Raw genomic sequence first — 15,693 nt, 5'->3', positions numbered from 1 at the left:
ATTGAAATATTATTCATGATTGTAAATGTCATAATTTCAATAAAAAAAATTACGGTGTTAAACTATACAGTTAATTTTGTAGACCTACCAGGGTACACTATTTTATAAATTGTAACTCATTCTCTATTAAATGTATGCCAGCCATGAATCATATATACGGTATATGTATATATATATATATATATATAATATTTATCCTACACGATTTAAAATCAACACTTTTTTACTTGGAAGTTTTGAAATAATAATGAATTTAGTCTTAAACTCCAGAATAGAGTTGAGCGCAACCGTAAATACATTGTACTTAAATTCGTTTAGAAAGAAACTAATTTAGTTTATCAACAATGTTTTTATAATTTATTTTTGTTCAATAACATGATAATTCTTATTTATAAACCATGCCTCTGCTAAACTTGATACTTTTGTAAAAGAAGTAAGTTTGAATTTGAATAAGCTATCTTGAAACAAGTAACCTAGAAATTGCTTAACAAACAACTAAAAATATTAATATAATTCAATGATTACTACCCTTGAAATTTATGATGTAGGTTAAAATTTGAATTGAAAAAATAAAATAACAAGTCTTTATTCGAAAGAGTGATTATCAGTTGAATTATTAACGTTTATTCACGAAAAATTCCATTCAACATAGGGTTTTCAATGTAAACACGGGTTGAAGTGTACGCTTTTGAACAGCTGATCACCTGAGTGTTCTAGCCTTGTAGTTCCGTAAGCAACGGACGTTCTAACCAAGTTCCACTGTATACCACAGCTGAGTATGTGTAGGAGAATGCCTACAGTCACTTGGCGGGGCGAAAAATGGACCAGGAGTAATGACGTGAGCCTCATCGAAGGGAAGTCACTTTGACAATTTCCCGGTCACCGGTCTGCGGCGAAGATAAGACTAGTAACAGCACTTCTGGCAGTTTGAAGCTAATCTATAGTGTTGAATTTAAAAAAACACTTAAGGAGTGAAAATGCACTTACATTGGTAGTGACCTTCGTTTCGACCTGTTGTTGGTCATCATCAGACTGTACGAATTTACTCTAATGTCAAGGTTATGTGTGATAAGGGATGACATTCATCCCTTAAATGAGTAAATTCCTACAGTCTGATGATAACCAACAACAGGTCGAAACGATCGTCACTACCAATGTAAGTGCATTTTCACTCCATAAGTGTTTTTTAAAATTAAAGTTTAATTTTATAGTGAAAAAGTATGGATATGCAACAGAGTAATCTATAGTCCATAAAAAATTACTTCAGACTTCGAGGAATATGCAGCGCAGAGAAGTGGAGGGAGATCAGCCAATTACAGCGATTAATAGAGTCATTGGTACAAGCGCAGTTGCCAATTTTTTGGTAGTCTAACCGCTTTCAGACAGGAAACTTGGCAAGTGTAGCATGAGCACATGAACAGTCGCTGGCCGCTTCAAAACGGCAACATCGCGCCTCTGTATCCCTCCCGCTGTATGCTTTCTCTGCTGCGCATGTCCATACCAAGTCTGAAGTAATTCTGCACAGAGTAGGCCTATTACTATAATAGAAGGAGTCCGCCATCTTACCTGATGCCTGTAATTATAGAAACCCATGGATCCGGCCACAAGCAGCACCCATATTTTACTGTCTCTTGGAGAAGGTGTGCTTGTTGTAGTAGAATTAGGAGGAATCGTAGTAGGAGGAGTAGTAGAAGTAGTGGGGGGAGTAGTGGTTGTAGTAGTAGTCGTAGAAGCAGTGCGGGGAGGAGCGATTGTAGTAGTAGTAATAGAACCAGAAGCTCCCAACCACAGCAAGCCGAACATTTGCAAGCTCAACAAAGTAACAGGTGAAATCATATTGAACCTGAAAGTGATTTCAAATTATTCAACTTGAGTTACTTGAGTTTCAACCTGGAAAATGTTTCAAATCATTCAATTTGCGCCTTAGTCTGTCGTACTTTTCTAAAAGTTGTGTAGTTCTGAATGATTAAATAAATAATTTTGAATGTCTTATCATAATTGTTTTTGTACAAATAATTCAATTCAGTGGCATTATTACTTTACCTATAAGCCTAGATTGATATAAAATATCAGGAATCCACTAATGAAAATACCAACCAATGAGATTGTATATGTAGCATGACATTTTCTATAGTATGTCCATTTATCTCAACTTTCATAGCCTATATGTAATTTTCATAACAAAAATGCTGAGACACATTATCTAAATTAGGATCCATTCATAATAATTTATTAAATACAAGGCAAAGAACAACATTACTGTATTTGTTGGAGGATTGTACCAACTCACAATCGTGTGTGTTTAATCACACTTTCCATGTGTATGGAAAGTACGAAGAAGGCGCGCATCCTACCTGGCTAAAGGTTGGCCATGAATCATTTTCGTGAGAGTAGGAAGAAGGCGCGCGTCATTTTAGTGCGCTCCTTCTTTGCACCTTGGTAGTTGCCGCGCCTTTTTCTACCTGTTCTCAACCTGCTTTCTTGAAATTATGATACTTTATGCATGCTTCTACTTATTTTCTAGTTTTCTTCAATGAACCCCTTCAACATAAATCGAAGTGTTGAGGACAGGGTGAATATTGAAAAATATTAATATTGTAGATTTCTGTTAGTGTTCTCCAGGTGTATTGAAGTGATTAGATTTAAGCCGAATTTATTGATATGAATTCCAGTGAACTTCGATTTATGTTTACTGTTAATTATATTATTGTGTTTAGTTTCAAGTGTTAATTTTATTTTTTAACTGGAGTACATTTCTGCTAAAATATTTCTAAGCTGCTTGAAAGCTGCAATAATTTCAACAACATAGCCATTAGCTGTTTTGACACCGATATCTCACCAACACGACTTACAGACAGGATATACTTTGATGGACAGTAAAAGAGGAGGGTGTGAATTATAACTGCGCGAGGTCTACTATTCACAGAACTACTAGCAAATTGATGTTGTGCATTATTCAGCTGAAATCTGTCTGATAGTCTGTGTGATATAAAATCAAAACAATTATTTTTCTTATGCACTTTCAATGTTATTTTTATATCCCGAAGGAGTGAGTAAATTTTGTTGTCCAACGAACTTGACCTGTAAAAAGGTTTGAAGAGTTTGTGTTCAAAATTTGAAGCTGATTGATCAATTCTCTCTAAAGTTCTTGTAGAACATAAAAAACGCCTTCAGTAAGTCAAAAGTGAGAACTTCGCTAACGCTCGTTCTGATGTGGAGTCTTATGTTTCAAGCTATATATACTCAGCCTGAATTTCAAACCCTTGTCAAACTCGTCAAAACTTGTCAAACCGTAGAGGTACGAAGAAGGCGCATGTCATTTCAAATCTCACTGATTTACCCTTCTGACAGCTTGACAGAACTTTTGCATGCGCACCTTCTTTGTTCTCCCATGTGTATGTATATCTGTTCAGAAAAGTTGAGTCATTTTATTTACTTAGTATTCTTATTTCAATTCTGTATTATTTAACAAATAGGTTCTACTCATTGTTTCTAGAAGTTATCTAATCATCTACATATCTATTCTCTGTTCTGAATACGTTAAATTTTCATTTGTTTCCATTATAATGTAGTGTTAGTATGCAATGGGTCTTGCAAGACCTGGCAATACATTGTCATCTGTGATAAAAAATCAACTCACATAAATACAGGAATAAAGGATCAATTATTTTAAATCAAATGACTTATTAAAATTACAAAAATGATATTTTGTTTCTTAGTAGAATCACCAAAGATAATTTTAGGAAGGATAAATTTGACTTACAGTATTTTTAATATTTTTTATTTTAATCAAATTTCCCGAAATTGTGTATAAAGCACATAGACCTATACCAAATCTGATCATACTGCAGACATTCATCAATAAAATGGACTACAATAATTTGATTTAATTTTGAAACTTCTTCATTGTTCTGTAAGTCTAAATGATATTATGAGCAAGGTACAATGTACCTATTATCATTCAGAACAATAAAGCCCAAAGTTATATGGCACCGTAACTATTTGGGGAAACAAATAATATACCGCAGTTGATGACAACTGAATACAAAATTCTGATGAGCTGATGTAATTTGGTTAAGTAGGTACCGTACATTTTTTGACAAATTTCAATATTTTATATGGCTAGTCATATTAAATTAACAAATAACGTTTTAGTATGGTAGAAACGGTAGGCCTACCTTACTATTCACTAAATACTAAGAATCATAAGAATACAATATCAACTTATTCCTTGATATTTTTAATTTTGTATTAATTTCTTGCTATTGTACCGTATATAGGCCTACAGAAATGTAATACCGTATAACCTAGTTGACTGCATTGTTTATTTTATATTTCATTTTATAATGCAAATTCAATTTTATATACCTACATACGTCACAACATTCCATATTTGGATACAATGAGTAACTTACAATTTGCCTTTAATAAAATGACTCAAGCTTATAAAGTTTTTCTTTATACATAAAAGAATTAAAATTTTGTTTTATATATTATATTGTTTTAAATATGCTCATATTCTGAAATAAAATTTCCTTGAAACTTACCTTCGTCTGAATGTTGAAAGGTATGAAGTTAATACACTATTTCTTTTGTTCGTTTTTTTTTTTTGAAAAGTTCAGAAAGTTGGAAGACAATAAATTATTGATAGGCCTACAATCAAAATAGTAATGTAACACTAATCAAACAAATGCAATCTTCAACAAAATAAACTTTTTTACTGTTTAAACTGAACTTTGATCCCTCAAGATAGTTCACAATAATATTACAACCTCACAAAAGAAAGAACAGAACAAAATGAAATGAAAACATTGCTGCCCAGCTCAGGAAAACAGCAAAACATTGAAATCTGACATTTTGAAATCTGTAATTATTTGACTTGACAACTATCTGGAAAGCAGTGCAACAGCTGATTTCTGAGGAGTTACGAATATTGATATATAAATGGATATGGACATAAATATACAATATATTATGAATATTGAATTGAAACATTTCAATTGAAATTTATGTTCATCAATTCTCCTAATAAAGTAAAAAGTTGCTTGTAATTGTGTTTTAGGTTGGTAGTTCACTAACACTTGTGGCGGGAGGAGTCAAATTCTGAACTGTCATATACCACTACCTCCGCAAACATCCGTCTGTTTACGGAGATAGTGCATAATACCCACTTTCAAGTTTCACTGTATTAATTATATAATTACTATTAACATATAATTACTGACTCTCTATTCTAATCTATAGAAAAAATATCATTGCATCTTTCCTGGAATATCATTCCTTCACCATAATGATTCTTTGGATGAATGATGTCGAATGACTTACATTTCCAAGTAGGCTATAGGCTGTGCATAGAATAATCCTTTTTCGAAATGACATAACTGAATCAACTTGATCTTGAAAGCAAACGTAAATTATTTCTTATTAAGGTACTGTATTTTGAAAGCGAAAAAGCTCTAATATTCAACCGTCAACATTTTTATATGTAGCCTACCTGCAGCATTATGATAGGCCTACATTGTGTTGAATAAAGTTCACTAATTTTATTTTTTGTCATCGCCAAGGTACCAGTTATCCCAGAAGACTATAATATTTGAGACATCAATACAGATTCCGTCATAATAAACCACTACGGTACCGGCATGTGATGACAACAGTTAAATATTAAAACTTGATTTAATTTGTATATTTGTGACCATACCAGTTGTATCCAGAAAATTTACAGTTTAGGAACATTAGGCTAGTAGCCTATTGTATTGAATAATAATAGAACGTTCATTTTGTGAAAACATAATACGGGTTTATTACAAAAATAAATACATTTTACACAAACAATATTATTTTTGCGACAAGACATAAGTTAACTTTTATTCTAATATAAAAATAATTGGTTCTACATGCTTCCAAAAGACGATCAAATCTTATTAGAGAGAAAAGAAAACAAAAATGATGAATTTTATAATATTCTTCTCCATATAAGTTAGTTTCATAACTACATATTCGACAAAGACATGAATTTACTGATTGAGTTTTGTTCATGCTACTTTCTAATCTTGGGTTTCAAATTCAACAGTATTGCTTATTCAAACTCAGTCATCCAAGTCAAACAATCCGGTGAGTGCACATAATAGCATTAATTTACAGTGCACAACAGCAGTACAAGGCTTATAAAATTCTATATGCATTAAAACTGATCTTTCCAAATGTGAATAATCCTTCACATCAATCAAAATTATGACATTGGGTAATAGGGCAAGGCAGAACACCCAAAAGGATCTCTCTGCCGATAAAAGCTATATGAATAAATAAATAATGATGATTCTTTTTTAAAACAAAAAAGATTCTCTGATGAGGATCAGTATAGGAACCTATCAGTTTTATTTCCTGCTTTCTTTGTAGTATATCAACTTCAATATAGGCTACTGTACCAGTACCCGGCACTTCACGGTACGTGAAAAGTACACCCCAGTAGAAATACTATAGAGCAGCTCTGGAACATAAATGCTTATAGATAAAAACCAAAACTAAGAACTGATTTTAATGAAATAAGAGTTGATATATATACTACTACATAAAATGTAAAATATAAATTATATAATATTAACTATAAAACATTTATAATATTCTGAGTGGATAACAAGTTGTATTTAGTTAGCCAGACACTTACTCAACACGCAATATAACTTCTTAACACCACCACTAACCATCTTACACATAGAAAATATCGATACTGTATTATGTTTCAATCAGCAACAAAACTATGCAAGCATGATGAGGAATTAACATAATTATTATTAATTCCCTAGTTCAATTATTCAAATAGAATTCAATAATATTCATCTTTATTATTCACAAGCTCCAACTTGATAAAAAGCTTCTATAATGAATCTAAGCAGATTCATACCAAAAATATAATTCCCATGTACAAGAAAATGTTTGTTAAAATTATATTTTTCTCGTAGTACATCATCAAGTTTTTCCAATTCAAGTTATTCAATACTCCACTTCTCCAAGTTATTTGGCATGAAATCTATTCTAGAAAAACCGTACAAATAAAATCTTCACATCTATACCGTACTTATTTACCAAGTTGGAAGCAAAGAGAAACTCCCTTTAAAGAGTTTACATTCCATACACACTAATACTATACTATACACTATCCTTCATCGTCATAGTTATTTGCCAAATTTATAATAAATTCTACCTAGTATACAAACCCAGTCTTCTCTTGAAAAACTACCGGTACCGTACTGATAAATTACATCATGTCAAATTCATGTTTAATTTTCCATCCTGTTTTCGGCTGTCAAATTAATATGATTGCCTACATCAGACTCATACCTAGGTACAGTATACTGTATACAAATTCGATAATCTTGTCAAACTCATGATACTATCTCCATTAAGCTATTATACCAAATCAACTTCAAATTATAGAATCATCAGCAGCAAATTCACACCTATATAAAAATTCAATAATCATACCGTATTTATATCATGATACATTTTTCCAATCTGCTTTCGGCTTTGAAAATAATTTGCTAACAGCAAATTCACATTCATAATTATAAAAAATAAATAATCATGATAATACAGTATATGTCAAGATTTAAAGTGATATTTGCCAACCGTAAATTCAACTTCTACATACAAATTCAATAATAATTAATACTCATCTATATTCCAATCCATGACGAACTACGAGTTAATAATTCGTTTTTGAACTATTATGACGACACCATTACAGTCTATTTTTTTAAATAATAGTTATTAAAAATAAATAGTACTCACGTGGAGCGCCTTCGGATTTAAAAAAATCCATTTTCAACACAGCAGTGTCCGAAAGCGCTCAACGTAGGTGCTAGTTTTTAATAACTATTATTCAAAAAATTAGACTGTAGTGCCGTCATAATAGTTCAAAAACGAATCAATAATCAAGTCAATCTCATGATACGCTTTCAAATTTGCTATTCAACTTCAAAATTGTAAAAGTGAAGATTCACATAAGTTCACAGTAAATACAGATTCAATAATCATGTCAAATTCATGATACACCATCCAAATCTTCCATTCAGCTTCAAAAATATACTTGGTAACAACAGATTCACACCTATATTGACCTATATATACAAATTTATTAATCAAGTTACAAACTCATGATACGCTCTTCATATAATATATATTCTATTCGCCTTCAAATTAGAAACTTCAGCGGATTAAATCATTTTTACTCAATAAAGCTTTGCACATACCGACGCGGGAAGAGTTCGGGAAACGGGAGCGGGACGATTTTATTTCTAAAATCACCCTGATTCCGGTTCTCTTACACTTCCTGCATCTGTGAATGCATGGTCTTCTAGAACTCCCTCACTCAGTTCTGGAACTCCATTCTTATAAAACCCCTGCAACAAAATCAAATCTGTTATGAAATCACCCGCTCCCTCTTCCCGTGTAAGTGTTCTAACAATTTTTTTTCGAACTCTCACTCATTTTTGGAACTAGACTCATATAAAACCCCTGTAACAAAATTAAATCGTCAGGGTACGCGCATAATGAAGAGGTAGAGGTAGAGGGAAGAGGTATAGGCGGGATAGAGGTACATCTCACTGTAACACAAATACATTCCCTGTTATGGAAGAGGTATACCTCTGCATCGACCTCTTTATCATACGGACACCCCATAATATCAAATGTATTTGTGTTTCAGAAGGTACGTCTATCCTGCTCTGACAGCATTCCTCTTCCTCTTCCCTTTTCACTATGCGCGCACATTAAGGTTCGTTTGCACAGTGACAGTTTAAACTAAATTTCATTTTAAACTGGATTAAATCCGCATCAAGTCTCGTTTGTTATAATTTGTTTTATTAATTTTCAGTTTAAGCCACCAGCTGATTAAATCCAGTTTAAGCTTCGACTGTGCAAACGACCCTTAAGCTGGGTTTACACCAAAGTTATTAACAAAATGATAATAACTTAATCCTTATAGATTCTATTAGATTGAACATAACTTATCATACACATGATGAACATATGTGTTTGTCAAGTTCCGTTCAACCTAATAGAATCTATAAGGATTGAGTTATTAACATTTTGTTAATAACTTTGGTGTAAACCCAGCTTTTGTGTGATAACACAGTCATGTTTTTCGAACTTCCTTAATCATAGTTTTGAAACTAGATTCATATAAAACCCCTGTAACAAAATCAAATGTGTTATGAAAACACCATCCCAACACACTGAAATCAACACATGTCTTTCGAACTCCCTCACTCACTTCTGAATCTAGATTCATATAAAACTCCTACAAAAAAATCAAATCTATTATGAAATCACCCGCTTCCTCTTCCCGGGTCCAAGTGCTAACACATGCTTTTTCGAACTCCCTCATTCAGTTCTAGAATTCCATTCATATAGAACCCCAGTAACAAAATCGAATCTGTTATAAAACTGCCCGCTCCCGGTTTCGGAGTGCTAACAAATGTTTCTTTCGAACTCTCACTCATTTCTGGAACTAGACTCATATAAAACCCCTGTAACAAAATCAAATCATCGGGGCACGTGCACAGTAAAGTTCCTTCAGTTTATCTTTTTCGAAGTAGATTCATATGAAACCTCTATCCACAAACTCGAGCACCATGTCCCTGACATGCTCCCTGTAGCGAGGCGTCAAACACTCCTTGGTCGACTCTAGACACCCCTTCTTCTTCAAATCGTTGCACAGCTGATCAGCTGTCTCGTAGTTGTTGGGTATGACATCATCAGGCACGGGATCAGCTGTGACGGCTGGCAGCAGCAGTAGTACCATGAGCAGCGCATAGAGCGCGTGGCGTTCGATCTCGTTGACAATGTCCTTGAGCTTGATGGCGGGTGCTGAGGGGGCCAGCTGGCAGACAGACGCGGTCAGCTGATCCAGGTAGATCTCGAGCAGCTCGTCGTAGTGGAGGCGTGTGACGTCACGGTCGGCGCTCGTGTAGAGGAAGAGCAGCATGTCCGTAACTGGAGACGCGTACCGCGTCACTTGCAGGTCCACGAACTTCACGTCTTCCACCGATTTGTCTTCTTCATTGTACCTGCAAATGTCGTAAACATATTGTTTGGTATTTTAAATTTCAAATCAATGAAATAAATAGGTAACACTCTTAGTTTGCGGAGTAAAACCTGGTTTTCTCCAGTAGAGTTAGTGGTCGAGTAACTGACATACTAACTCTACCGAGCTAACTCTACTCTACTTACTTAGTCGAGTAGTTGTTTTCACTACAATATCAAGAATAGAAGGTAAAGTGTGTTGTCTAGTGAACAGAACTAACCTTGAAATGTCATGTTCTCTACTCTTCTCTACTCTAGAGTGACTCTACTCTACTATCTCGAGACTGTTTTCGTTCATTAGCATAGTAGTGGTAGAGTAGAGTCAGAAGCGGTGGCGGAGGAAGGCAAGTGGTAGAGTACTATCCCACTCTACTCAACTAAAAACTAGTATTATTTTATTTATTTATTTATTATTTCATCACATTACATCATAATATTGGGAATACTCCCATTTGATAGGTGATTTGTCAAATAATTGCATCCTTAGAACTAAGTATCCAGCCATGACTCTACTCTACCAAGAACGTTTTCATTGGGAGAGTTCACAAGATAGTAAAGTTCGTACTTGTCCAGGGAACTCTACCACTAACTCTACTAATGAAAACCAGGCTTTAGGACTAGACAAAATTTGCTCATGTTTTTTCTCTCTTTTTCCCTACCTTCCTTTCCCATTCTTCCCTCTTTCACTCCTCTTCACCATTCATTCCTTACTTTTATACCCTCTAATTAACAGCCTATTACGAAGAAACCATAGTTGACTGGGTATTTTTCCTCCTTTCTTTTTTTTCAGCACACTCCAACATGAAGCCTGTTTTTGGTGTTTGTTTGGAAATTTGCATTTTTATTCACACACACATACAAGATAAATACAAATTAACAAAATGAATACTTGCAAAAGAGACAATCACAATAAAACAAAAATTTTGATTGTATTGTTTTCTTCTCTATTTTGTGTCGAATTAAATAGATTTATATTTCAGTTACCTGAACAGCATATTGTTGACCCAGAAATCACCATGACAGATGACGGCTAGCGGCTCCTTGGGAGCTATGACGGTGACCATGCGCTGGAACACCCCTCCCTGCAGCATCTGCAGCTTATGGATGGCGTCGTCGAGGGCAACATCCTCGGGGCCGCACCACGACTTGAGGGTGGCGATCGCCATCTTGAGCGAGTTCTCCAGGGAGGCGCCGAACACCGGCACAGCCTCGGGGACGAAGATCAACTCCTGGATGTGGCCCCGCATGCGATCAAAGCCCGCTCTGTCGTTGTGTTTCATGACTAGTGAGGCGGCGTGGAATTTCGCCAGTGTCTGAAAAAAAACAGAAATCCTTTTTTACAATAATTGTATAATTTCATATGTTTCAAGTTTGTGTTTCATGAAAGTGAGGCGGCGTGGAATTTCGCCAGTGTCTGAACAAAACAGAAACACTTTTGTGTTAATGTTGTATGTTTCAAGTTAGTATCATACTTATTGTAACAGTTTGTAACAGCTGTGCCTAGTTGAAAGTTGTGTGTATATTTTTGGCTTCAAAATTTTTTGAAATAACTTGATTTATTCAAAGTGCGGTGATATTAAGTGAAAAATTTGACTATAATTTGGTATTTTAATCATTTTAAATTCAAAATTTCTAGCTAATATATATATATATTCTTGGACAGAACTTTGAACTTTAAAATTTTCTCAGTAAGAACATAACCTACTTTTTCGGACATTATTTATCAAAATTTGGGAACAGAATAGTTTTGGGCTATGCCTGTTGTTCTATCCCGATCATATTCATATGATTTGTAATTATATCAACGAATAAATTTGCATCTGAAACAATTGTGAATTACATCTAATTGCTGTTATTGAAGATCATGTAATAGCCTATTGACTACTCAGTACGCGTCCCGCAGCTTTGCTTCTGTGACTTTGAAACGGCATATAGGCAAGGTATGGTTCGCGGGGTAATATTCATACTTTTCCAGAAACATCAGGCTTCAGAGGCCTTAGAGATCCTACTTTATTATTAGGTAAATAAAAGGGTAATATTCCTACTTTTCCAGAAACATCAGGCTTCAGAGGCCTTAGAGATCCTACTTTAATATTAGGGTAATAATGAGGTAATATAACTACTTTTCCAGAAACATCAGGCTTCAGAGGCCTTAGCCTCCAGATTCCTAGATGGAATAACCTCCCTACAGAGCAGCTCCTCACACTCAGAGATTCTTCATGAATGAGAGAATTGCAACTTATCACCAACAATGAAAAGAGCATGTTGAACGAATGTCAGCCGATAGCTGTGTTGTGCAAAAAGGACGTAACTCCAAAAAACTCCTTGTGTATCTTTTCGGATGCAACACGTTGCTTTTGAGAAGATACAAAAGAGCTGATGCTTATGGAAAGATACATTAAAGCTCCTCGTGTATCTTTTCGGATGCAACACGTTGCTTTTAAGAATATACATAAGAGCATCATCTGTTGCTTATGGAAAGATACATTTTCGAAAATGTTCGATGTTTTTGAACGGGTAGTATATTGTAGTCTAGTGGCCCTCTGCCAATAGGCAAAGCTACAGGACTCGGACTGTATGTTCGGCTACCTTCGTCCCATGATGATTACTATCATTCAAACATGTAGGCTATATATAATTGAAGAGGAAATGAATAAATTGAAATTGAGATTAAATTGTATATACTAACTGTTTCAATAGTGGAATCATTATTAGCAGGGACAATAAGACATGTATAATTCCTTTTATATTTGGTATTATAGTAGCTTCTATTAGATTTAAAAAATACATACGGTAATTGGGTTGTTCAGCATTAATGAACATTATTTGGATTGATATTTATACATTCTCAGTAAAAAATACATTCATCGATATTCTGTTTTGATGAATATGGATATTGTGATCCACAGTGAGTGAAAATAAAGGTGAAATGAAAGAGATGTTGTCAGTTCTCCATAAATTATTTCAACGAAACTGAAGTATCAATGCACTCAAGGCATCATCATCAGTGGTATTTTTTGGTAAGACTGATGATGATTGAAACTTTAGTTTGGTTGAAATAAATTTATGTGAAACTGACAAAATCTTTTCCATTTTACCTTAATATGATGAAATTCCACGACAATTCTGTTCGTAGTGTAAATTCTGAGTAGAAATTCTTGAAAGTGTTACAACCTCTTATTATAGGTAATAGACGATGAATTTATGGTATGGTACCTAAGTAAAGATGATTAAGTTGTCAAAATAGATCAAACATTTAGAAAAACATTTAGAAATGACTTATTTCTGCATGTTGTATATGTATTATAATCTTTGTAACTTGTGAATCTCTAGCTTGAGTTGCTGTCCACTGTTATTTTATTGTATCTCTAGTAGAGTAGTCTTTTTGATGTATTTTTTGTTCGCAGTGTAGCTTTAGTAGAGTAAGCCATTAGCTGTATTGTTTTGTTTTTTTTTCTTCTTTGTTTTGTTTTGTTTTTCTCATTGTATCTCTATAGTAGAGCAGAATGATAATACTGCATGCTTAGTTTTCTATTACTCTTAATTTTCACATATATAGTCATATATTTTCACGCAGTAATAAAGTCAAATTTATTACTATTATTATTATAAACATAGACGAAATGAATTTCTGACCTGAAACACGATTCGACAATGGTGAAAATCAAGTCCATGACGGCGGTCGGCCATCACATATCCGTCCTGAGAGAGGTCGTGCAGTATGAGCAGCTGCGACGAGGGCAACATCCTCGGGGCCGCACCACGACTTGAGGGTGGCGATCGCCATCTTGAGCGAGTTCTCCAGGGAGGCGCCGAACACCGGCACAGCCTCGGGCACGAAGATCAGCTCTTGGATGTGGCCCCGCATGCGATCAAAGCCCGCTCTGTCGTTGTGTTTCATGACTAGAGAGGCGGCGTGGAATTTCGCCAGTGTCTGAACAAAACAGAAACACTTTTGTGATAATGTTATATGTTTCAAGTTAGTATCATACTTATTGTGAATTACATCTAATTGCTGTTTTTGAAGATCATGTAATAGCCTATTGACTATTCAGTACGCGTCCCGCAGCATTGCTTCTGTGACTTTGAAACGGCATATAGGCAAGGTATGGTTCGCGGGGTAATATTCATACTTTTCCAGAAACATCAGGGTTCAGAGGCCTTAGAGATCCTAATTTATTATTAGGTAAATAAAAGGGTAATATTCCTACTTTTCCAGGAACATCAGGCTACAGAGACCCTACAGATCCTACTTTAATATTATAGTAATATGACTACTCTTCCAGAAACATCAGGCTTCAGAGGCCTTAGCCTTCAGACTCCTAGATGGAATAACCTCCCTACAGAGCAGCTCCTCACACACAGAGATTCTTCATGAATGAGAGAATTGCAACTTATCACCAACAATGAAAAGAGCATGTTGAACGAATGTCAGCCGATAGCTGTGTTGTGCAAAAAGGACGTAACTCCAGAAAGCTCCTTGTGTATCTTTTCGGATGCAACACGTTGCTTTTGAGAAGATACAAAAGAGCATCAGCTGATGCATATGGAAAGATACATTAAAGCTGCTCGTGTATCTTTTCGGATGCAACACGTTGCTTTTAAGAATATACATAAGAGCATCATCTGTTGCTTATGGAAAGATACATTTTTTGAAATGTTCGATGTTTTTGAACGGGTAGTATATTGTAGTCTAGTGGCCCTCTGCCAATAGGCAAAGCTACAGGACTCGGACTGTATGTTCGGCTACCTTCGTCCCATGATGATTACTATCATTCAAACATGTAGGCTATATATAATTGAAGAGGAAATGAATAAATTGAAATTGAGATTAAATTGTATATACTAACTGTTTCAATAGTGGAATCATTATTAGCAGGGACAATAAGACATGTATCATTCCTTTTGTATTTGGTATTATAGTAACTTCTATTAGATTTAAAAAATACGTACGATAATTGGGTTGTTCAGCATTAATGAACATTATTTGGATTGATATTTATACATTCTCAGTAAAAAATACACTCATCGATATTCTGTTTTGATGAATATGGAATATTGTGATCCACAGTGAGTGAAAATAAAGGTGAAATGAAAGAGATGTTGTCAGTTCTCCATAAATTATTTCAACGAAACTGAAGTATCAATGCACTCAAGGCATCATCATCAGTGGTATTTTTGGTAAGACTGATGATGATTAAAACTTTAGTTTGTGCATCGAAACTTTAGTTTGGTTGAAATAAATTTATGTGAAACTGACAAAATCTTTTCCATTTTACCTTAATATGATGAAATTCCACGACAATTCTGTTCGTAGTGTTAATTCTGAGTAGAAATTCTTGAAAGTGTTACAATTACAACCTCTTATTATAATTAATAGACGATGAATTTATGGCATGGTACCTAAGTAAAGATGATTGAGTTGTCAAAATAGATCAAACATTTAGAAAAACATTTAGAAATGACTTATTTCTGCATGTTGTATATGTATTATAATCTTTGTAACTTGTGAATCTCTAGCTTGAGTTGCTGTCCACTGTTATTTTATTGTATCTCTAGTAGAGTAGTCTTTTTGATGTATTTTTTGTTCGCAGTGTAGCTTTAGTA

General features: G+C 34.4%; 2 protein-coding genes across 2 annotated transcripts in view; both read right to left on the bottom strand.

Annotated features, from left to right (window-relative positions):
- The window catches only part of LOC111045655 (legumain), a 40,772-nt gene extending 35,914 nt beyond the window's left edge, over positions 1-4,858 (bottom strand). The window contains 2 exon segments of the mRNA XM_039433648.1: positions 1,567-1,843; positions 4,548-4,858. Of these exon segments, the coding sequence (XP_039289582.1) occupies positions 1,567-1,836 (270 nt within the window). The 5' untranslated portion in view covers positions 1,837-1,843; positions 4,548-4,858.
- A 953-nt stretch (positions 4,859-5,811) lies between these two features.
- The window catches only part of LOC111045664, a 31,025-nt gene continuing 21,143 nt past the window's right edge, over positions 5,812-15,693 (bottom strand). Inside the window, exons 5-8 of the mRNA XM_039431841.1 lie at positions 13,905-14,020; positions 13,723-13,834; positions 11,071-11,399; positions 5,812-10,070 (exon numbers count right to left, since the gene is read on the bottom strand). Coding sequence (XP_039287775.1) covers positions 9,602-10,070; positions 11,071-11,399; positions 13,723-13,834; positions 13,905-14,020 — 1,026 coding nt within the window. The 3' untranslated portion in view covers positions 5,812-9,601. The remainder of the gene's footprint in view (positions 10,071-11,070; positions 11,400-13,722; positions 13,835-13,904; positions 14,021-15,693) is intronic.

The sequence above is a fragment of the Nilaparvata lugens genome, chromosome 7, assembly GCF_014356525.2.
Source record: "Nilaparvata lugens isolate BPH chromosome 7, ASM1435652v1, whole genome shotgun sequence".
NCBI classification, from domain to species: domain Eukaryota; kingdom Metazoa; phylum Arthropoda; class Insecta; order Hemiptera; family Delphacidae; genus Nilaparvata; species Nilaparvata lugens.
The sequence above is the reverse complement of the archived record's forward strand: the minus strand, read 5'-3'. Positions and strand labels throughout refer to the sequence as shown.